This window comes from Atractosteus spatula, chromosome 3 (assembly GCF_055471065.1).
Source record: "Atractosteus spatula isolate fAtrSpa1 chromosome 3, fAtrSpa1.hap1, whole genome shotgun sequence".
In the NCBI taxonomy this organism is placed as follows: Eukaryota; Metazoa; Chordata; class Actinopteri; order Semionotiformes; family Lepisosteidae; genus Atractosteus; species Atractosteus spatula.
The window spans coordinates 26,637,043-26,662,209 of record NC_142708.1 but is presented as its reverse complement, the minus strand read 5'-3'; the positions used below and the strand labels follow the sequence as shown (position 1 = coordinate 26,662,209).

General features: G+C 38.8%; 3 protein-coding genes across 3 annotated transcripts in view; 2 read left to right on the top strand and 1 right to left on the bottom strand.

Annotated features, from left to right (window-relative positions):
• The window catches only part of oxct1a (3-oxoacid CoA transferase 1a), an 80,829-nt gene extending 80,101 nt beyond the window's left edge, over positions 1-728 (bottom strand). Inside the window, exon 1 of the mRNA XM_088911001.1 lies at positions 528-728. Coding sequence (XP_088767127.1) covers positions 528-632 — 105 coding nt within the window. The 5' untranslated portion in view covers positions 633-728. The remainder of the gene's footprint in view (positions 1-527) is intronic.
• Positions 729-4,231: 3,503 nt separating this feature from the next.
• On the top strand, positions 4,232-11,889 carry rimoc1 (rab7a interacting mon1-ccz1 complex subunit 1). Its single transcript, XM_088911557.1, has 6 exons — positions 4,232-4,344; positions 6,261-6,370; positions 7,030-7,176; positions 7,868-7,999; positions 9,607-9,721; positions 11,065-11,889. The coding sequence occupies exons 1-6, from the start codon at positions 4,251-4,253 to the stop codon at positions 11,298-11,300; spliced, it is 834 nt and encodes a 277-aa protein (XP_088767683.1). The 5' UTR covers positions 4,232-4,250; the 3' UTR covers positions 11,301-11,889.
• Positions 11,890-14,864: 2,975 nt separating this feature from the next.
• Positions 14,865-23,077, top strand: fbxo4 (F-box protein 4). Its single transcript, XM_088909851.1, has 7 exons — positions 14,865-15,318; positions 16,942-17,174; positions 17,772-17,992; positions 18,475-18,550; positions 19,950-20,128; positions 20,422-20,597; positions 22,675-23,077. Exons 1-7 carry the CDS (start codon positions 15,160-15,162, stop codon positions 22,756-22,758), a joined length of 1,128 nt encoding a protein of 375 aa, XP_088765977.1. The 5' UTR covers positions 14,865-15,159; the 3' UTR covers positions 22,759-23,077.
• Positions 23,078-25,167: the final 2,090 nt, after the last annotated feature.

Sequence of the window (25,167 nt, the reverse complement as noted above, 5' to 3'; positions counted from 1 at the left end):
TTTTCCTATTGTCATTTCCTGATGTACTTGTTTAATAATAATAATAATAATAATAATAATAATGACAGAATCCTTGCCGCCTTTCTTCCAAGGTCGCTCATTAGCCATTGTTCACCTGACACTAAGTCTTCAGTATCATGGTTACCACTTTCTCTGCTTACAACATCCAAGAACAAAGCATACACCTGCATGTATAGATAGGGCAATTGGATTTATTTTAATCACAAGTTAAATCTATTATAAATGAAACGACAGTCATCGGCGGTCTCAGAGAACAAAGACACGGACCGGCTGACAATAGCAAAGTGACAGCTAACTTCAAAAGCAGACAAGTCCATCACACAATGCCCCAGAATAAAACAGACATGAAAATCACATGCAATTTGCTTTTCATGTCTTTCTAGCAAGGAAATAAAACATGAACAATTATACGTCTGACAAAAAAGGATGTACTCTACAGCTCTGATATGACGTAGCAGCAATAAATACAAACAGCATAAATGCAGATATTTAATTCCAGTACAGACCTTGCTCAGTGCATTCGTGGCTGCCCTAAGGTTAGTATTGGAGACTGCTAACAAATTTTTGTAGAAGACTTTTTCCGCTCTAAATAACGCTTTGAAAGCCGCCATCTTTGCAAGTGTGTCGATTTTCAATTTTGCTATTGATGTGTTGAGCTGGTGCGTGAATCGTGATCAGCTCTCAGTAGCAGATGACATAAAACAGAAAAGGCCGGCCGAAGGAGGGAGTGATGGGGGCTCGTCAAGCTCATTATAATTTAACCGTTTCACTGCCTGCACGCTCGCACCCAGAAGCGAGTAACAAACGAGAAAAATGATTTTTTTCACTCTTTTTTAAGATATTTAAATTGATTTATAATAATTAACAACGGACTAAAGAAGCAGCTAGTTGTATGCTTGCTACCTGTATGTATTTTGCATTTTTCAGGTGTCTGAATATTTGAAGGTCGTCTTGAAAATCAACATTAGGAGTCTTTGTTCCTCTTACAGTCACAATTGTCCTGAACTGTAAATAATAATAATGACGATTGGACGTTGTTGTCTCAGTTGTGGTTCCAAATTATAGTAAATTTATAAGTGCTGATCTGAACTAGCTAATTGTTTTCTGATCCCCGCTTTTGCAAGCATTAAGCGAACATACAGTATCCGACACAATGTTGAATGGAGCTCAGAGACGTATCATATTTTATCATGTGCTAGTCATGGGAATAGACAGCTGTATCTGAATCACAGCGGGTGTCTTTTTATTACATCAAGTATACGTACAAACATCATTTCTGCGCACCTAAGTTTTACCTGTAGGCTGACTTGTTCTCCATTCAGCATATGCGAGATATCCTCGTCTGATCGAAAGATTTTTTTAATTAAAAAACAAGACAAACTGCAGAAGTGAAATACGTCCTTGTACTTTCTAATAGTAACAGTCTTCCAGGAACGTTCTGGAAACTACAATCGCCAATCTTGTTCACAGTGTGAGAATGTACAGTACCAATCTCAGAAGAAAGACAGGGCAGGCAATAAAGGAAGTCATGAAATAATGGACGCTGAATGCTAGAAACGTTGTATAGTTTTACTGAAAAAGAATAGATTATGTTTTAACACAATATTTCTTCAAAGTTTGAGTACCTGACCCCGGACAGCCCCGAGCGCGGGTGAACTGCCCGGGTGCCCGGGCGGTAATATTGCTGCACACGTCATATATATTCCCAGACTAATTACGTGTTCTTCAGTCTTCATTTAGCTCAGCTATTTTATAATTTTGAGACTAACTTATCCTTTTTGATGAAAAACGTAGTAGGTGTGAAAACAGGTTGAAATCTAATGCTTGAATGCATCACTGTAAGGTTGTCAGAAACAGAGGGATTTAATGCACCTAACAGGTCCTTTGATTTAGGGTGTTTTAAAAGTTTTGAACATGCGTACAGTAGAGGAGGCACGTCCAGTGCCTCGGAGCTCAATGTGTCTGCATGTATTCTAGGTTTTTTAAGTATCAGTACCCATTTAAACTAATCTATGTGCTGAATTAGGTGGTTACAGAGCCAAATCAAAACGAAAATCTATGGACCCAACAGATATCTAGCATCAGGACTGGACACCTTTGGTACAATATAAGATACATATTTTAATGTCTCAGAAGTGCTAGCGTGACCAGGACAGCCCTGTCGCTGCCTGGTTTCGCTCACAGTTGAGGCGCCAGCAGGCAGCTGTGGGCTCACGGCGCCTCTCAGACAGAGGAAACCGCGCTTCATCGTAGACCCGATACTCCAGCAGGAAACTAGGAACAGTGCTTGACTCCTCACAAGGGTAAAGGGTTATGGTACCTGTCCTGAAGCACCATAAATTAACAGTTATACTGATGCGTGGATTTTTATTTCATGAAAAATAATAACGTATTTATGTCGATGATAATTATATGCATACAAAACAAATAACCTGTTCTACTTCAAAACATAGCAGTTGAAAGCTACTGTATGTATTCTTATTGTGAAACAAACAAAAGCAAGAGACAGGTACTCTGTCATGAACCCACAGAGTGTCCCAGCTCTACTGTTTATACAACAGTCCATGTTTAACTTCATTCCAGAGCTCTTGCCAGAGTATTGACACAGCGTTTGGATTTTAAGGTTAAGTAAAAAATTTCATCAGTACACCATCGAAATTCATCATGTTCAACCTTTACTCCAAAAACCTTTCACCAGTTTTTTGTCAGGAAAGTCTGTATCACGTATAATGGAGATGTAGAGTTACCCAAAAATGATCCCCAAGACACAAATGTTTAATTTATTTCACGGTGGATAAGTTCTCACATCCATAACTGAACCCCTATTGAAAAACAAAACTAACAAATAAGACACTTGTTGACACATTTTTGTTTACTTGAATTCCAATCATTAAAGGGATATATTTTTTTTTACTAGAACACTCCACTCAAAGCACTTTACAGGTAATGGGCACTCCCCTCCACCACCACCAATGTGCAGCATCCACCTGGATGATGTGACAGCAGCCATAGTGCACCAGAACACTCACCACACATCAGCTATTAGTGGGGAGGAGAGCAGAGTAATGAAGTCAATTCATAGATGGGGATTATTAGGAGGCCATGATTGGTAAGGGCCAATGGGAAATTTGTCCAGGACACCAGGGTTACACCCCTACTCTTTTCAAGAAACGCCCCACAGAGAGTCAGGACTTCAGTTTTATATCTCATCCAAAGGACGGCGCTTGTTTTAAAGTATAGTGTCCCCATCACTATACTGGGGCATTAGGACCCACATGGACCACAGGGTGAGAGCCCCCTGCTGGCCTCACTAACACCTCTTCCAGCAGCAACCTTAGTTTTTCCCAGGAGGTCTCCCATCCAGGTACTGAGCAGGCTCAAACCTGCTTAGTTTCAGTGGGTTGCCAGCTGTGAGTTGTGAGTTGTGAGTTGCAGGGTGATATAGCTGCTGGCAGATGGCTCAAAATGTCTTGGAAGTGGAGCATCATTGCTGGTGGATTTCGGAAAACTGAATATACATCTCCTGTTGTAGTTTCTGATCCTTGCTCTTATTAAAAATTCTTAACAAAACGTAGTATCAGTTTTAAAAATACATTACATGTTCATTATCCTTGCACCCCATGTGTCTCTTGATGTTAAAATAACTTTAAAGGTATTTTTATGACTATATTAAAATTGTTCATCATTTAAATAAATCTTTACAGATTTTAAGTGCAAGTCTTTTTTAAAAGCACCAGAAAGAACACAGATATGTCAAGCAATAAAGAGGAAATATCCCTACAATAGTGTGTTGCGAGTATAACAGAAAAAACAGAAACCCAGAAAAAGAAAAGTGCCTGAACATTTTAAAATGGATGTAAAGAAGTATCTGAAGACTATCTCAAATTGTAAAAATATGAAAGCGATGCGGACTTTATCTTTATTTAAGTTGTTTAAACTTTTTTCACAATTTTTATTTTTTTGCAATATGTACCCCTGACGAATCTTTTGTCTTTAAATGTTATATGTACTCTTGTTTGTATTGTATTCTTTGTTGTTGTAAATGCTTAAATAAAAAAGAAAAAGAAAATTGTCTCATTTTGTACACGTATATAGTACCTCGGCCTCCAGTAGGCAGGTTGCTTTTCTTCCTACAATGACGTCAGACCCTGGCGTGGACGGCGGAAGATCACGTGACACAAATTCGTTCCACGTGTTCAACCGTTGGTTCACGTGACTTGGTTTCCATCATGGCTGACGGCTGCAGGAGGCCTGGGCTGGAGCTGGAACGGAGAATTTTTGAGCTGGACAGCAAGTGCTCCAGTCTTAGACTGGAAAAACAGGGTAATGTACACTTGATAAATGATAAAGTACGTCATGTGTGGATGCGATGTGTCGTTTACAAGCCGATATTCAGCTTTTGTTATGGACTTTATTTTTAAAAAATAAATCGTAGCATGTTGCGTAGGATTATAACCATCATCTGTAAAATGCGACATGTGTGAAGGTCTTCGATTTGGCTTTGTCGACTGAAGTTAGGATTTCCCCCATGGACGTTAATTACGCGATAAATATATTCGGATAGTTTTTCCGTTTGGCGCAAAAGTTAAATATTCTGATCTTGACGTTTTCTTTGAACTATGTCAGCAGCTGAACAACCCTGCAATTATTTTCTTTTCAGCTAAAATATCAGTCACCGTTTTTGTTTCGTTTATCTTTTTGTTTGGTTGCAACTTTCACCTTGCTATTTCATCGAGGAAAGGCTGTGAGTGATAATATTTGCAATAAATGGAATTTCTCTCGGCGTGAAAAAGTTACTTATTACTATGGCGTATGTCGGTAAAGAACGAGGTGGAATTTTGAAAATTGACAACCTTGTCCGGATTTAAAACAAGGGTTTTAATAGAGAAACGTAATTGCTAAGATTCCTTAGTGTCTTCAAATTCATTTATATTGTCAAAAGACCCTACATGTACTGCAGAAATAACGTTTGTCCTGTGCACGTTTATCCGGTTACTGTGATGCTCTACGGTGTTTCTTCTTGGGAGAATTTAATCTGTTAAATTCCATTTAACAGATTAAATGGAATTTTATTATAAATACAAAAACTATTTTCCTTTTATTGACACGAAATGGATATTTGTCCCTTTAATGCACAAATTTTAATGTAGTCCTTCCCTCTGAGGGAAAGTATCCCTCTGTTTAAAAGTATTTAACATTGTTTTTTTAGCCTGTGAATGTGAGAAATTTCTTTGATGCCCAGAGTGTATCTGCTGGCTCTTCCATAGACTGATTCTAGAGCAACAGTATGTTTTGTGTGATGTGTTAACCACATTGCAATTGCATTAATACCATCCCTTAATTTTAATTGCACCCTTTGAAACATACATCCAAGCATTTTCTTTGCCATGTTTATTACTTCTCCATATTACCTGGAAGATTAAAATGATGTCCACATAAGCAGCTATTTTGTTTTTCTTCAAGCCTCTTGAAACTTGGGTTTTCCCATGTTATTTTTTGTGTTTTATGGTTTTCCTACCTGCATGCAATGTACCCCACCTCCTACCCCAGTGTAGTGAACAATTGTTTTGTACTGTAAATTATTCATTATATTAACTGAATTCCCATTGTAAAGAAATGATAGATATCCTATATTTTAATCGTATACCTGTTTTGAAGTTAAATCAAGAAATAGTCATGGGAATTTTCATGAAATCTCATTTAAATGGTCATACTAAACTGCTCAGCATATATGACAATACTAGTAATAGTTAAAAGGATTATATGGACTCACTGTTATCCTAATACCTTCTGTATCATTTCTCTAGGTATTTGTGAATCTGAACACATTCCATTCCATTTTCTGTATTGTGTCCCTTCCTCATGATTTCAGTTTTCATGGTTATAGTTTCATTGACGTGCTTGTTTTGTTCACACTACCTTTATACATTTCATACAGCAAACGTTTTTAAAAACCGTATTTGATTCAAACATTTTAGAAAGATGCCATACAAGTTTTATTTAAATAGATTTCAGGTACTTGTAAAATATGACCAATTACTATATGATTTTTAAATGTAATTATTTTAACTAAAATGCGGTCAATGCAGAGGGCTGTGAAACTGTAAACTTGAATGTGGTAATCATTTTTTAAGTTTTTAGTTCTTTAATGGTAATACTAGTGTAACGTAATAGTAGTCTTTTATTTATACAAAGTATGCTCCCATGAACAAGTAATAATATACTGTATTTTTTCCTAGATGATGACTATTTACAGAATGCATCTGCCATACTAGACAAGTTGAAAAACTATTACAGACAAGGGGGAGAAAGTAACAGTCTCCCAAAACTGCTTCAGGATTACACACAGGTATTGCAGTTAATCAAATGAAAATGCTCAGAAAAGGCTGGAATGTCCAACGGACTTAATTGAAAGCATGCTACAGACTATTTTGCGTATATTGTCAAAGTCAGTGAATAAACTAACACTTCACTTGAAAATACTAATATGGTCAGGCATTAGTTTGCATTTGAGTGGTTCAAAAGAGTACAGTGACTTTTTAACTGCCTTTTAGGTCACTTGCGGAACAATAGGTGACGCAAGTTTTTAAGGTCCTGTCTATTATTGAGGCCTGATCTTTTCCTATTTCAGTGGATTCTTGTATACTGTATGTACCGAAGAGGCTATACAATTGTCCCTGTGGTTAAAAAAATCAATAACCTAATTAAAACAAGGATCATTAGGATATTACTAGCCTCCTGTGCTTTTATGAAAAGCAATGGAGCTTGTTTAAAGCAGCATGCAAATGAATGTAAGAATGATTGTGTATTTGCAGTGGGAAGTAAATACAAGTATGAAACCACTTGACATGTACATCTTACAATATCAAAAGAACTCACACACTTGTTTCAGTGGTTCTTAGAAGACATTTTCAGTTGCAAAATCATATAGGTGAGTACTGGATTCGTGAGATGTCTTGTTTTACAAACTGATGCTTAAATTGCTGTTGGTTTCCTTTATCTTTACAGGTCATATTAGATATCACTTTCTATGAAGAAAATAAACTTGTGGATCAAGAATTTCCTGAAGACTGTTCACCTTATAAAATTCAGCAGCTTTTGCAAGACCTCACTGAACCTGAAGTGTTTGCAGCAAGATTTGCACCTGGACAAGATGTATGTTAGAATCAGACACCTCTTTATTTTACAACGTTTGAACTTGCCCCGCCTTTTTTGTAGGTGTAATCTGTGTTTAACAAGGGCATTTGTGAATTGAATCTGTCACTGCCTGCTTACTGTTTGTTTTATTTTGTACTTTGTGAACATTTCATGGATGTTTATCTCTGCAAAACTGAAGGGATGTTTATATTTGATGCATACGTCAGTTTTTCGGTCAGGCAATGAGAACAGAAACTACTGAATTTACAACTTACTCTTAAACAACCTGACCTTAAATTGTTTGAACTCATATCTTATATATAAGGATATGTTCTGAAATTTGTTTGATAGCATTTGGACTACGGAATATACCTTTTGTTGGATTATTTCAGAGTTTATCGCTAGTGTAAACACATTGGTAACACTAGAGCTCTTAAATGCTTAGGAAAGTCAGTATGATGCTCATTGATAACACTGCAGACATGTAAGCCTGAGAGTTCCACAGCTGACTTCAGCCTTTACCACATTTGTGGGAGTGCTAATCTTGAAAAGCTCCTGTTTTTAATCCGGCAATCTCCTGCCTACCAAGTACATTCTCCCCTACCAAATAGAAATTCTTAAGTTCTCTAGATGTTGAACACAATTACAGAATATTAACATTTCCTTAAAGATTCTGTTTTAAATGTGTAGCCTTTCCTTTTCTGCACAGGTTCAGTCAGTCCTTGGTTTAGAGTTGCTAGAATGCCTTTACTGGAGAAGGGGAGCACTTCTGTATATGTACTGTCACACCCTACACCAACGGAAGCAATGGATAAAAAAAAACAAAACAACATTTCTAAAGGTAACTATTAATTACTTTTAGTACGTTGGCATTAGTAGTGATCATAAAATACTTGTGAGAACGGTATTGGTATCTTAAGTAATAAAATGATCTATATTGGGGTGCCTTTAATTTGCAAGAAGAATTTGGTTTCATTATGAGGAACAAGTAAAGGTTCATTCCATACTGAAAAGAGAAGAAAAGAAACACATTTCGGCTGTGGAGCCTTTACTTGTTCCTTGGCTGCCTACGCGTGCTGACACAGGTACCTACTTGAACTACGTCAGTTGTTTCATTATGCCTAGCTAAGTTCCCAAACAATGCGTGATTTACAGTTGAAGCAGAACAACTTGCCTTATCTTTATTTAAACCTGAAACCTCAAGTTATTGATTAAGCTGCTACAATGAAACATATGCAAAGAATAATTAAGCAATCTCTATGCCAGTCAACACGATGACTGTAAGTCTTCCATTTTAACTCACAATGAAGGATGTAGTTTACATTTTGGCTTGATTGTCTTTAACTAATTTAAAAACGGTAAAAATTACTTCTTATTGTGAGGAGATGTTTTATGATTAAGCACTTGGTGTTATGTTATTTAATAATTCTTTAAATCATTTTTGTTGGAATGGTTTGATCAATAACTGGACCTTCCAATCTGCAATGAATGTTATAGGGCCTGATTCTTGCTTGTTTCCACATTAAGGCAATGCTATGCTAATATTGGGTTTCTTAGAGCTTTTCTTGCTACTACAGTTAGTGAACAAAAATTGGAAACACCAGTGTAAAGTCATTAATATGGTGTATTGGGCCAACAGGGGCAGCCAGTAAGCCCTGTTTGTGCTGTTGCTTAGAGTCTACCATAGACTGGAATTTTGCAGGAGATTGGTAGAGGTAGAAAAGGTTGCCTCAGGCATCATTCCCGAATGTCCCATAAACGCTCAGTTGTAACTGACAAGGTCATGACACATGGATATCATCAATGTCATGCTCCTCAAACCACTAGGCGACCACACATGTTCTATGAATGGGGGCATTGATTCGTTGACCATTGCCTGTGCTCCCTGCACCACTTGCCTTGAAAATGTGCATTGCCAAGTGTGATGAGAGGTGTTTGCACTGCGGCTTGATTTCACTTGCACTTCAGGTTGCAGTCAATTGTTCTGCAGTTGCACACTTGTTTTGCTTTGCATTTTGAATAAATGCACAGATATCACAATCCTGTCTTAAGTGCTTATGCAAATATTGTTTGCTTAATTAATGTGTTAGCCGTACCTGTGGGGCAGTTGTTCCTTTCAGTATACTTGGTGTCCCATTTTTTGTCCACTACCTGTACATGTACCAGAAACATGTTTTTTGGGTACCTACTGTAAGTACATGAAAGGACTTTGATTTTAATGTAAAATAAAAACATTTAAAGACAATTTTGTTAGCCTCTCAGAACAGGAAGGGTAGTCATGATCACAGTCAAAATATTGGAGCAACTCCTTCTCTACAATTATTTTCATATGTGCAGAACATGTTACATTTTTCTAATTGTTACATTGTTTTTTAAATAGTAAGTATGGATTGTATTTAGCATCTTAGAACTGCATTGTTAAAGCTATTTCATGTTTATTTTGTTTAGTGTCTTCAAGAAGGTGTCCGTTACCTAATGCGGATGTTACAAGTGAGAAACTGCGTGAAACTAAATGATGGAGTTGTGTTTCATGATTCATCAACAGCAAACTTACTAAGTGAAGGTACCTGCATGTTTCTGTGCTACATCTGCGTATTCAAAGTTAGGAAATACAAAAGTTCTTTCAACAAGTGTCTTCACTCCCCACTGATGTCCACAGATTACTGTATAATGTCAAAGAGTAATGAGTGTTCTGGAAATGTTCTACATGTAATTCAAAAGAAAACCCTGAAATATCTTGATGTGATAAGCGTTCACCCTCTTTGCTGTTACACTCCAAATTGAGCCCAGGTGCTTCTAATTTCCATGAGATCACCCTAAAATGTTAATTGAGTCCACCTGTGGTCTGTTCAATTGGTTGACTTGATTTCAGAAGAAATACATTTGTCTATGCAGCGTCCCTCCATTGACAGTGAATGCCAGAGTAGAAACTGTACCATGAAGACTAAGGAGCTGTCTGTACATCTCTGGCATAGGTTTGTGAGGAGGCATAGATCTGGGAAGAAGAAAACGCATATAGTGTGTTCCCAGAATATGGACCCACCCAGATTCTTATTAGAACAGGCCATCTTCCCAAACTGAGAAACTGGGCAGAAAGGACCTTAGTCAGAGAAGTGACCAAGAACCCAGTGACCACCATGACAGAACGACGGAGTTCTATGGCTGAGATGGGAGAACCTGCCCAGTGCAGATCCACAACCTCTGGAGCACTATGCAGATTTAGCCTCTATCGGAGAGGAATGAAAACCACTCCTAAGAAAAAAAACACGTAATGGCACATGGCAGACCCTGAGACCATGTAGCAAAAAATTCTCTGCGAACTCTTTAGCCTGAATGGGCAGTTGTCAGGCTGGAGAGAACAATGAATTTAGTCAAGAAATTGAGGGGAACTGGCTTCAGTCAGCAAAAGACTTTAGACTGGGCAGAAAATTTGGAGTACACAGGACAGTGACCCCAAGCTTGCAGTTGAAGTGGCACTGGAGTGGCTTCAGATCAAGAAGGTGAATGCCCTTGAGTGGCTGAGTCAAAGCGCAGACTTGTATCACACTGTAAATTTGTGGAAGGGCTTGAAGATTGCGGTTCACCAATGTTCCCCATCCATCCTGACGGAGCTTGAGCAAAACTGCGAGGAAGACTCAAAACAGTTCAGATTTGCTAGGATGAAATAGACATACCCAGACTCAAAGCTTTTATTTCTGCAAAATACTCTTCTGCAAAGTATTGACTCAGAGGGTGAACACTTGAGTAATCAAGATATTTACACTATTTGGAATCATCTATTGGTGACAAGCAGCTGTTAATGAGAGGTTATTAATTTAAAGCTTTGGTGTGGCAAACCAAAATATGAAATGTGTGGTCCGCAGACATATCCATAATGTTTTTTTTTAATTTGTTGTGCTTTTCCAGGTGTTTTTTCAGATACCCACCTGTTAACCATGATGTACATTGGAGAGATGTGCTTTTGGGCAGTGAAGTATGAAGACTGCAGTGGGGAAACATCTGACCGAAAGGAGGAGACATTACAGTTCAGGGACATTGGAATGCAAATATTGCATAAATATTTGTCAGTGTGTGAGGGGCCACTCCAGGGTCAGGGCTGGAATACTGAAAATGCAAAGGAAATTTTGAATATCCTGCAGTAAAGAAATAGAATCCACTAAGCACTTATTTTTCAGACTGTTGACTAAGAGTGCATGACAGAAATAAGCAAGCTATAAATGCAACTCTTTGTATTTAAACTTTTTTTTAATGAAATCACATTTATTACCATTTTCCAGTATGTACAGTATTGTTCTATGCACAGTATGTGCTGTGTTAAAGGTAGTTTGTTTCAATTATTGAGTATTAAGTTTTTTTGACAAGGGTATATTGCCCAGTGATGGGTACTAGTTTATATTTTCATAGTGTAAATTTTAATGGAGAAGTGTTAGTATCCTTTAAAATGTATTTGGGTTTGGTTGTTTTTTTATGTCTAAAATATAAATGTATCCATTTTAGGAATCTTTTTATTTTTTGATGACTTACATTTCCTGGCGTTTACTGTAAATATGTACTCACTTGCTTCAGCAAGGATAACATTATGGCAAACTGCCATGACTACATCTGATTTCTCTATGAACAATAAAATTGATGTTGTGATTTTTTCTTCTGATACATTTTCTAAAATGTAATCTGAAGAAAGATCGTGTGGATTTTAATCCGCCATCAATAAAATGTTTGAAATAGACAAAAGATCTGCTATTCCTCTCTACCGACCAAAGCAACACATTCAACCTTTATATTTACAATATATGTAGTATTGATCGCCAATACTGGCCTCATCTTCTGCAGTCAACTGTTCTGCTTTCATGGGTTCATGTCTCTTTCTTTTTACTGATACTGGTGTTGATACTGTCTGTGGTGATAGCTGAAATATGACCTACCTGTGTCCTGAACCCTATTTCTTTGCACCTACTCTAAGGTAGGTTCTCAGATCTGTCCATTTGTTATTACCCTCATCAGTTTCTCTCCAAATTTTTGTTTTGTCCTTGGAAGTTTAAAGCCTGCAGCTATCACACCTGTGTTAAAAAACTGTCCTTAGTCTGTCATCCTACAGTACATAGGTAGGTGTCAAGGGCAGTTAGCACAGTCCCAAACTGTGTGCTGATGCAAATGTCTGACATGAAGGAAGGGGTGCAAGAAAGCTGTCCTAAGCTAAACTGACAAGACTGTGGTTCTGAACATTTTCTTCGTATCTTATTGACGGTGCTGAAATCAAACCTTTGGTGGACTTTAGAATTCTTGGTGTTACCTTTCACCCTGTCCTTTCAGCTAACATTCATATTAGGAACATGACATGGGAATTATCTTCCTCTCTGCCTTTCTGATGCTGAAGTATTAATATCTGCCATTTCTTCATTGATTAAGCTAGTGCAATGCCTTCTGAGATATCTGCTAAGATACTAAACTTCAGCATTTTCAGAATTCAGCAGTCTGTGTACAAGTTAAAAATAATCGGCATCATAGCACACAACTCCCATTTTCCCAGACACCATTTAAACTAGCAGTATATTTTTGGATTGTGTAGAAGGAAATCAGAGCACCTGGAGGAAGCCCGCATTAACTTAGGGAGAACATGCAAACTCCACATAGACAGCAGCCCAGGTCTGGCACTGAACCCAGGGTCCAAGTGCAGAGAGGGAGCAATGCTCACCACTGCTAAAACATGTCACGCACATAATTCCCATCCTGTGCAAATTACACTTATGAAAGTTAGTTAACTTTAAGGTTTTCCTGCTCACATACAGTATAAGGCTTTGAATGTTCTGCTTCTAGATTGTCTTAAGGACTTAGAGTACAGTAGTTAGTACTTGGCTGAATACCAAGCTCTCAAGCCTGTGGGAGAGGAGCCTTCTTGTGCACAGCTCCTGCTGTGTACCACACTGGCAAAATCCATTAGAGACTTGCAACATTTGACATTTTAAAAACTTGGCAATTTGCTGTAGCAATTTATTATAGATAGAGTGCATTCAGCAAAAAGGTTTATTTTTGTATGCCTTCTAAAAAATAGACAAGTAGTACATTTTCCTCACTTCTATTTTGTATGTAGAGCCATAAATTACAAGTGCTTGTCTTTACAAAACTTTTTTTTTTATTCTACACGTAACAAACTGGTGGCACAGTGGTGCGAAGGTTAGCATTGTTGCCCCGTGGCCCTGTGGTGCTACCTGCCTGGAGTTTGTATGTTCCCCGTGTTCGTGTGGATTTTCTCTGGGTGCTTCGTTTCCTCCCACAGTTCAAATACATACGTGCAGGTTAAAAGGGTTCTGGGAAAATTGTCTCTTCTATGAGGCTGTGCGTGTTTGTCTGCCCTGTAGTGGACTGGCATCCCGTCCAGGGTGTATAGTGTCTTGTGCCTGTTGCTGGCTGGTACTGTATAGGCTCCGCTTCCGCCGTGACCCTGAATTGGATAAAGTGGGTTAGAAAAAGAATGGATGGAGAAACTGGCGGCTTGCTTTGCTGAGAGCTGTAATGACAGAGAGGCTACCACAAGAGGCCGCCAAAGCCACAATTCAGACCCTTCAAAATATTGTAGCCTACAATACAGTACCTGTGTTGTTTAATTGTTGATGAAATAGGAAGTTTGAAATTTCACAGGTTTGTTCTGCATATAAGGTTAGGTTGTTCTCACAGGCAGTTATAGTTTAGTGGTATTTGTTAGTTCTAGCAAGGTTGGTAGACTTAGTACAGTTTATGGGGCTACTGGTATCCTGAGTCTTCATTTTGCTTAATTGTACTGTGTGTTACTGCAGAGTTCCAGAGACTTCAGGAAATGTTTTGTGTTATGTATATATGTGTCTTGATTATCAATATAAATTCAAGAAATACTTTGGCCCTGAAGTTTTTTTCCAGAGTCTGGAGTGTTTCATGTGGGAAACTCCTCATCTGGTCATCCAATGGAGGAGATCTTGCCACAACTAGTATAAAATGTAAAGTAGAAGAAATAAAAAGGAGTGACATTATTTGAAAAAGGATGCATATTTTAAATAGTTTTCTTTGGCAACCATTAAAGTGTCTACATGTTGCTGGTTTGTTAGCGTGTATTATAAGATAATGGGTTAGAGAAAGTGGCTACAGAAATTGCCAGGATCAGAAGAAGAGGAGCAAAACTTCATTCAAGCATATTCATGCCACTTGAAAAAAGTGTTTTTTTTTAAATTATTTTTATACCCCGTGTAAAAAGTCAAGTATTTTTACTTTACTGGAAGGATGATTCAAAAGATTTTGCATCACCCCAAGAAACTAGACACACCACCACCTAATCCACCACCTAAAAGTAGGAGATGTCCATAACTTTGAAATATATTGTGTGCTCAGGGTTCAAGTGAGCTCACGCCAGACTAATGGGAAATGTACAAGATCTGTTGTAGCTGGGGGCAGTCTTGCCATGCCATGAGATGCTTACAGCAGCAGATTAAAGACGAGGATGTTGAAGTTACTTGTTCCTTCACCATAACTGTCAGGGAATTATGTCGGTTAATAATAAGCAGCTTCACCACATTTCCCAGGAGAAGAAAAAATCAAGAGGACGAAGACAATAATAATGGATAAGATCGAGTGTTATGGCAATGCTGTATTTCGCCGGTCATAACAATAAAGCTCTTTGAATTTGAATCAGGCACCATTTACAGAGAACTACAATAACCACGATGCATTTGTTTTTTCTCATACTCTGGGAGACGTGGAACTTAGAGCGTCTGTTTCGGAAGCATCTGCGATTTTACTGAGCTTGGGTGGAACTGGGTCTTGACACGGATATTTCTTAAGTTTCATGTTGAGGAAGACGACAAAGCGGTGATACATTTGTTAAAATATATCGCAGATATTGGACTTAAATTAATTTTCAGGTTGATAGCACGTTTTCAAGGTGCAAATAACTACGCTTTTACTATATTCTGTAGTTAAGGACCTCTTTACTGTATCTTAACCTGTCAAACCAATGTTAACTCGCTGACAGCGACGATGGCTGAAGGGAGGTGGAGTAGTCTGGAATCTGCTGTTATTAACAGTTTGAGGAAGTTTAGAGACAGGTATTTCCAAATTGCAACGAAAAATGAAACGACTGAAGGAAATTCAGATCAAGAAAAAATAACAAGGACATGCTACTTGGACAGTTTACCGGTAGGACAACTTTTTAAATCAAAATTTACATTGCAAAGTTATACAGCACAGTGCGATGAAAGAACAAAAGAATGTGTTGAAAGCTGGGATAATACCTGCATTTTACAGTGTAAGTTACCGGATAAGGAGAAGTTTAACTCTTAGATACAGAATACTGTATAGTAAATTGATTCTATTCCAGAGGACATTGAGAATGCACTGATTTCTTTTAAACCAGGCCCTGTACATTTTAAGGCAGACCCAGATCACAAGCTGCAGAAAGATTGTTTTGGAATCTGTATGATCAAAATGTTTAATTTTACAGAAATGTACAGTACAACACAAAATGTAGTCTTACTTTTCAGAAAGAATGTAGGCTCTTTCTGATAAGGACTGGGTTGTGTTCAGTCACCATTACTTCAGATTCTCTACGATTTGTTCTTCCTGTCTATATCTGCGGATATTTGAAAGTCCTAGGACCAACATACTATTGTATTAAAACAACACCAAATGTCATTAGTTCCCATACTTATTTGTTGCCTTTTTAATAAAGGTATATGTTATTTCTGTTGCCTTTTTCATGGCTACTTAGTCTTATTTTTGTAATGCCCACCCGAACAGCAAATTGTGTGTTTTTCACGCCACACAAGGGAGAATGAGGAAGTTGACGTTGTACTAATTCTAATAATGTAATAATCAACCAAGAACATAAAGCACTCCTTTGTGCCAAAGATGGCGGGAGTTTGAATAACGTTATCATGCGCTGTTGGATCCTACATGTTGTCAGTTTCTATGCAATAGTCCAATAGTCCAACCCCCCTAGAGTGGTAGCCTTAGAAAAGGTAGGGCTTGATTAACTTTTTAGGGATCTTTGAAAGAGCAACAGCAGTAAAGGATACAAATTATATGACAGGGTATAGGCCAATTTAGATGTTCAGAAAGCTTTAGATAAAACCTGTTATAAAAGATGAATACTGTAAGGTACATTTGGCAGGCATTAAGTATAATGCATATACAGTATTTGGATTAAGACCTTGTTAATGTATAGAAAGATGCATACAAGAGGTGATTGTTCAAATTGGTGCTGTATACATACTGTAGTACACTTCATAGGGATCTGTATTTGGCACACTACTCTGCTAAGTTATCCAGTTTCCTGGGTTCTGGTATAGTTAGTTAACTCTTCTAAGCTGTGACCATTGCTTCTTTCAAGAAATGTTTGGATGAGATCCTCAGATCATTTAGATACTCAAAAACCAAACCAGTCAGATGTGTTGAAGGGCTCTTCCACGTTCTCTAGTTCATGCAGTATGTTGGTCATCTACTGTAGATGATTAAGAAATTGTCTGTCAAACAGATGTCCCACTGAGAAAAACTCACGGCTTCTGTCCTGAAGTGATTTCTAACAGAACCTCAGTGTCTAATGGAGTTTCACTCTATCTAACCCAGATATCAGGGTGACACACTCCAGTGCAGCCCCCCCCCCGTGTGGCAAAACATGTTTTCAGATTTTAAAAAATGCTTTCACTGTAACACATGCTTTCAGTGAGAATACCTTTAATGCTGAAAAAGTAGTACACTAAGAAAGTAACCTCTTTTTTTTCCATCATTTGTTAGTTTTCACTGTCTTTTCTCTTGCTGAAGGTGGATATCCAGTTTTATGTCATGTCCTTCCTGACCCCTCAAGACCTGTGCCAGCTGGGCAGCACCAGCCAGTACTGGAGCTCTGCCGTGCGAGACCCAGTCCTGTGGAAATACTTCCTTCTCAGAGACATCCCTTCCTGGTCCTCCATCGACTGTACCTCCCTGCCAGATTTAGCAACTCTCCACAAACCCTTACATGAGAGCACAGAGAGTTATCCAGACTTCATGGCAGAGTACGTATTGAAGTTTAGTTAGACTTCCAAAACCACAAACGTTCAAACATGTCATCTTATATTATTATCTTCTGTAAAAACTGGTCCAGCTTCATTCACTTTAATGTGTTTTTGTGTCTACTCATCCCTGCTTTCATCCTGATCGTTGTGCAGCAGTCTGTAAGGCAACAGCGGAGGCAGGGGTTACTTAATGCCAGTTCAATATACTGCTTCACTTACATAGGGGTGAATTAAGATATGAAGGATTGAAGGAAATTCTAAAATCGTAGAAAACTGGTTTGTCCGATATCGCCCAAATAATTCAGCTGGGCATGAGGAAGTATGTATTAAGCCACAAAGGAAAAATGGAAAATTAAATAAATAATGTGCTACTGCAGAGTGACTGCTTTGGTAGGCTATCATTTATTTTAGAGCACACATCTCTGCAACACTGAGTTATTTGACAACTACAGTACTGCTGTGTGTTGTGTATAAATGCTGTAAGAGTAAGTAGAGCCTTCAGATTATTTTTGCACCAGTACTGTGCTAGTCATCAAGACTATGCTAAAGGGAAATGAAACTCATCTCAGTATTTGTGTCCTTTGTTATGTACTGCAGGTATTTAAGATGTTACCCAGCATCAAGAAGACGATCAAGACCTCTCAGACCGAGGTATAGGGCAGTGACATCATTCTTTCACTCCCTGGTGGTTAACTCCGAGCCCTGCTTTGCAATGTTCGGCCCCGGCTTGGAGCAACTGGATGTCTCTTACGTGCGGAAAATGATGACTTCTCCAGATGTGTTACCTATTGCGGGCTTTCCTCAAAGACAGATTAATGGTGTGTACCATTCCGAATATACAGTATATATATAAAATGTCTTTTGATGGCAGTATACAGTTTTTTGCAAACATTTGGGCACAATCAATCTTGTTGATTTTCTAAGTGGAAAGAAGTTAACACAACCTCTGCAGCTAACAAACTTAAACTTGGAGGCTGTGATTTCTGCCAAAGGGGGTGTTACTAAGTACTGACTGATAGGGTGCCCAAACGTTTGCACATGCCACATTTACTGTTTTATTTTTTTCAATCTGTTACATTCAGCAAATAAATAGTAACTGTGCATTAAAATTTGCAGAAATAAGTTTGAGTTTGTTCCCTGTAGAGGTTGTGTTAACTTCTTTTCACTTAGAAAATCAACAAAACATGTAATCTGGCCAGGGGTGCCCAAACGTTTGCATACAACTGTATACTGTGCTATTTTCAAAGGTTCACAATGTTATTGGTATAGCCCCTTATTCTTATAATTTTTGATATTGCAGGTGTTGGATCTGGAATAAGCTTCAGGTTTAATAACCAGCAGACATTTAACATTATAACATTGTACTCGGAAACAAAGTAAGTTTACTCAGTCATGGGTTTTGTCTGTCTATCTGTTTGACTTTTTTCATTTGAGAAGTTTGCTTACTGTTTGCACTATCTTTTCAAAGCCATGCTCCTTGCTGATTTTCATAGACAGCAAGAAATGTGCCTGTAGTGTACAGTATAGGATCAAAGAGAAGCTCCTCTACATTCTGTACGATAGATAGATACTTTATTGATCCCGTGAGGGAAATTGCAGTGCAACAGCAGCTTAACACAGACAACACAGCCACAGTGTAACGAATGATACAATAATAATAATAATACAATACATACAATACAATCAGTACAGTGAGAAGTGCACTAAGAAGAGTTACTCACAGTCCAGAACACACAAAGAACAAACCAGAACAGAACAGTATACAAAAAAGTAATATTGCACAATATAAATATAAATATAAATGTATTGCACAGGTCCCTGGCATATATTGCACAAAAACGGTTGTAAACGGGAAAAAGAAAAAGAACAGATGTATCAGTTTACTGTTCAGTCCAGAAACAGGTCACTGTCAATGTTGCCCCTGCCCAGACGCAAGGTGGATGCGTTGTACAGTCTTATGGCAGAAGGCAAGAGTGACCTCCTGTAGCGCTCCCTGTCGCACCGTGGATGGATCAGTCTATTGCTGAACATGCTCTTCATTTCTATAAGCGTGTCATAGAGGGGATGGGAGATGTTGTCCATGATGGCCTCTAGTTTGGACACCATTCTCCTCTCAGCCACTACCTCCAGGGGGTCCAGGATAGACCCAATGACAGAGATCCAAATTTGGAAATTACTTAGATTATAAGGATCATCTGTTGAGTTGTGGGAGGGATCTGCATACATTTGTCTTTTTGGTAGTTTCATTTTGGTAGTTGAGCTACTGTAGTTCCATGATAATCCATCCATTTTCTGCCCGATTTTTCAACGTCTGGGTCATGGAGGAGCCGGAGCCTATCCCAGCATGCAGTGGGAGCAAGGCAGGGTACGCCCTGGGCAGGATGCCAGTCCATTGCAGGGCAGATAGACATGCACACACCCACGGCGTATTTTCCCACGACAGTTGGGTTTCCTCTGGAGCACCCAGAGGAAACCCATGAGAACACACGGAGACATGTATAAACATATGAACTCCACGCAGATAGCACCCCAGGTCTAGAATTGAACACAGGGCCCCAGGGCTGTGAGGCAGTAATGTTAGCCACTGTATCACCATGCTGCCCACTAGAGCACTTTAATACACATAACCTTACTTTGGTGCTACTGGTGGTCTCTATTTGTAGAATTCTATTATCAGTATTTTTTTTTTATCCCCTAACTTTCAGAGAAAGTTTCAGTGGAACTGTGCTGAGAATGCACGAGTGAGAATTTCTTACCTGCATGTTGTTGCTCTAGGAAAGAAAGGGAGAGGGCTCGGCTTGAACAGCACAGCGTCCAGAGCAAACTGTTCCTGCGGGAGGCAGACAGCAAGGCGGAGCATTCCACAGCCAAGTACACGGCAATGCCACACGTCCAGGAGGTGTGCAGAGTTGTGAATGGTTTCATCTATGTGGCCAACGCGGAAGAGAACGGAGGTAAGAACGACATTCCCAGAGTTCTTACAAAATTATAGTTTTAATAGTTTCATCACGAACACATTGTGCATATTGGAAGTTTATTATGTTTATGACATATGAGGCAAACAAACATTCATCAAAGTGGGTTAAAGGAAGCCTGATATATTAATTAGTCAGGATGAATTGAGCTGATGCTGACTTGGGCACAAAAAATAGCAATGTGTCCCTTTCGTACACCCGCACACTCACACACAAAGAATTAACTCAGGGTTTTGACCTGGCACAGTTTGAGGTGTTGTCTGGCTTTTGAGGTGGGGACCGTGAAGAAGAACTGGCCCAGATTCAAGCCATGATTGACCCGGCCTGGGGGCCGTCCACTCGTCCCTTGCTGGTGCTGTCCTGCATTTCCAGGGAGGGACGCAGGAGAATTCCCTGTGTATACATGGCTGAGCAGTTGCACCTGAAACAACTTCCAAACCCTTGGCTGGTAAGGAATGGCTGAATTCTCATCTCATGAAGCCGCCTTATCACTCTGCAACAGCAAACAGCAAACCACTGAAGCACAGCAGGCGAGAGCCTGGCCAGTACCTGGATGGGAGACCTCCTGGAAAACACTAAGGGTGCTGCTGGAAGAAGTGTTAGTGGGGCCAGTAGGGGGCGCTCACCCTGTGGGCTGTGTGGGTCCTAATGCCCCAGTTTAGTGATGGGGACACTATACACATCCAGATGGATGCTGCACATTGGTGGTGGTGGAGGGGAGTCAGCATTACCTGTAAAGTGCTTTCAGTGGAGTGTCCAGAAAAGCGCTATATAAGTGTAAGCAATTATTTATTATGATTATTATTATTATTATACTGTAAAAAGGCGCCGTCCTTTGGATGAGACGTAAAACTGAGGTCCTGACTCTCTGTGGTTGTTAGAAATCCCTGGGCGTTTTTCGAAAAGAGTAGGGGTGTTACCCTGGCATCCTGGCCAAATTTCCCATTATTATGATAATCTGCAATGGGCAGCAGGGTGGTACTGGACACTGGTTAGCATTGCTGCTTCACAGTGCAGGTGTTCTAGATTCAGTTCCTGAGGTGCTATCTGCATGGAGTCTGTGTGCTCTCCCTGTCTTCACATGGGTTTCCTCCAGGTGCTCAGGTTTTCCCACAGTCCGACAACATACTGGTAGGTTAATCGGCTTGTGGGAAAACCAGTTCTGGTGGGTGTGTTTGTGTCTGTCTGCCCTACAGCACACTGGCATCCCCTCCAGAGTGTACTGTATCTTGCCTTCTGTTTGTTGCCTACCTGGATGGGCTCCAGCTCCACTGTGACCCTGAATTGAGTAGAATGGTTAGAAAATGGATGGATGGTTAGAACCAGCAGCTATTTTTTGTTATATTTCCACTCAGTTTGGAATCGCCAAGTGTGTCTTTACATCTTGGCTTAAGTATACAGTATGACACAGCTAACCGCATAGAGGCATGTGAAAGAGACAAAAGGGTCATATAACCCTTCCACCAGTACAGTCATTAATCTTTTAACATACTACAAGCTGTACTGAGATATACTGGGGCTAAACTGCTGATTGAAGGGGTGGCTCATCCTGTGGTGACATCACTGCAAGTGTGAAGTCGTCGGGGTCACTGTTTCTCTGAGAGAACCCCAAATGATTAATCCAATGCCTATTCCCAGTGGCACTGGTCCAAATGTGCTCTGCCCCTTGGAGAATCCCAGGCACAGATGGCCTGGCTTTGTTGTGACCCAGGGCTGTGAGATCTGGATCACAGAGCTCAATCTGGTTGAGCCACTCAGGAGCCCCAGAAGCACTGCTTTTCCACTCAAGCTCAGTGACTTGCCTTACGATTCACAAATTAAGTGTTAGTTTGTCTCTTGGGCCCTAGATTTTGTTCTGGACCCGGGGTGTTTTGTGTGCCACGTTTGACACAGAATGAACTTTATCTTATACACATAATTTAAATGTTCAGTTCTTCACTCCTTTGTTGTTTATGTGATATTTATGTCTGCGAGAAAGTATGTTTTATAGCATTTGCAATAAAGAATATTTTAAAGTTTTCCATTGTCTGAACATAGAATGGAACCATGATATCACACACAATTGAAGATTTGAAGTCCCAACTAATTTGCTGGAATACTTGTTTTTAGACCGGTCAGAATTGTGATTCACAATGAGGTAAATCATCACGGTTTGGTGAAAAAGTAATTAAGCCCCCTTAAGATTTTATGGTTTAACATATTCAGACATATTTGACCTTCACCTTGTCCTCACTAAGTTCTAACGGTAGATAAAACTAACTTCATTTGAGAAATAACACACAAAAACTCTACTTTGTCATTATTTATTTAAAAGTAAGCCAGTATTGAGTTTCTTTCTGTGAAAAAGTAAGTAGTTCTACTAAGTGATGGACAAATATGTCTAAATATGTTAAATCATAAAATCTTAGGGGGTGTGCAAGCAGCTGGTATAAGTTGTTTAAATTAAGGTCAAAATAACATTAACATTGTTTTTGACAAGCAAAATGTGAAATGTGTATTTATAATTTCTCTTTTTTGCATTTCAGGTCCAGGACTCTGAAGCTGAATCACTAAATGGATTTTTAAATGGAATAGAATGGCTTTTGGGAGAAATTGGGATAAATGTTTAGATCATTCAGAGTAACCTTTCATGCTTTTGGAAGTTGTAAATGTTAACACAACTCTTAAAAGAAAAGGACGGGTAAAAATATTTGTGAAGACTACACCTTTTTTATATATCAGAGACTTTATATGCTAATTTTATGTTTGTATTTGGAAAGAAGTGATTGGCATAGTTCAGAACTTTTTTTAATCTGTAGGCATCATCGCTTCATGTGATAATTAGTGGAAACCTGCTCGATGTCAAGGATACCATGATGCTCCTATTGTGGATGTGTCAACTCAGTGAATTGTCACTAAGATGTACTGTATAATTACAGATTGAAGCTGTTTTCTTTCTCTAGTATTACTGTTGGCATTTTAAGGTTTGACAGTCCACATGACAGAATCAAAACCTTAATTACTGCTCCTGTTTCCTGTTACAGGGAGGTGTTCCCAATCACTAACCCTCATTTAACCCAGCACTGTCCCACTTAATGCAGGGTCTGTTGTTACCTGGGGTTTATTACACTGTAGCGCTGCATTATTGCATACCAGCACAATTATAATGCTTCTATCCAGCCTCTAAGGTGTTTCAGAAATAAATGTACCTTTTAATGAAGTGAATGGTTTAAAATTGTCAACAACCTTAAGCAAAATTTCTCAGGTCTAGCTCAGAAAATGCTTGGGTACATTATTTAAATTACTGCCCAGGTTATAAAAAAAAACAGAAGATCATAAGTAATTGAGTGTAAGACCTCTGATTTACCTGTTGCTGGACAAGACCTCAAATGACTAAATTCAAGTTGCTGTTACAAATAACATCCTTTGTCGGTTAATTCAATATATTTTACTCTGGGATATATAGCTTGGACTGAGTTTATACAGCTGTGGTGCTTATTTGTTCATTGTGGTTTTTGTAGTGTGGAACATCGCATCTACCGTGTTAGTGTGCAGTACTCCCTGTAAACAGCAGGTGACAACGTTTCCCCACTACAACTGGTCATTTTCATACCCAATATAGTACAGGAAATACAGCTCAGTCTTGTATTTTACAAAACTACTAATGCAGAGACAAGAACATACATAACTTGGTAACCACAGATTTAGCATCAATCTCCGATGCTTTGGATTTTAGGTTTGTGCTCTTCTGAATGTCATCTTGAAGAATCTTGAAGAACGTATCACATAGTTGCAAATTTGAAGATGACAAACGGAAGATGACATCGGAAGGATTAAATGGAGTTCTCACGCTGTCCAGGCATTTTCATTTTAAAAATTCTACCGGATGTATTAGTTATTCCAGACCTCGTTTTCAGTTATTCTTAAATTAAAGACGAAGGCTGACACCAACAGTACCAGCAACTACACACTCAAGAAAGAAAACTACACATTCAAGAAATGCATCTCATCTGGATCCATAGATCTTTCATTTCTTGAAATAAGTGATTTTATCAGCGTCAACAAGCTGGGTTGGTAGACTTTTCCTCGTTTCTGCAGCTCAAGTTCCTGTACAACAATGCACCTTCTGTTCTTGGTTTTAAATGCAATTGCCCATAGTTTCCAATCCTGGGTCAATTTTTATTGCTGATTCTGAAGTCTTTTGGGATCACTTTGTCAATGGCTTTAAAGGTGTGGAATGTGGAATTCTTATAATCAGGTCCCATTTTCTTTTCAGGTCTAAAAAGGTTTAATTTCTGTAGCCTGTAAGAACAGGACACAAGCCTGGCAGTGTATCTGGCTACTCTATTCTGGACTGATTCCAGAACAGAAATATCAGTTTTTGTAATGTAATGACCAAAATAGCTCACAGCATTCTCAGTGAGGTTGTACAAGTGAATTATAGAATATTCGTGTAGCAACCCTTGTTTTAAATTATTCACTTCCCCATATTGTGTGGAAGATTGGTCATTTTTATGAGTAGCTTCTTTAAGTACAGTGTTTACTATTTTATGTGTTTTTATTTACTACATTGACTACCATTTGCCACATTTATTTTTTACTTGCCTTTGCAGGTGCAGTATTTGCTAATCCTTCTATTTTGCTAATCTGCAAGTTTCATTAGTTACTAAAGTAAACCAGGATCTATATTACTGATAATAATTTGAAACAGCAGTAGCACTAATAAAGATTCCTGGGAAACGGCATTCACAATGTTCGCCAGAAAGAAATACATGACGTTTATTGGTTGAGATAGCTGCACCTTATTTCCACCAAGAAAATAACCTGTAAAAAAGGCTATTTTGACAAAATGACGAACTGCCGAGCACATTGTAATCATCTGTATTTATTACAACATTTAAACAACGGCTGATATTGCGAACAAAGCAAATAGGATGCAGCAAATAGAATTTAAGATGCTGTTTAACGTCATTTTCCAACCAGATGATGCGACTTAATAGCAGCAGGTGGTAGTATTGCCCCTTTTGTGGGAATATGGA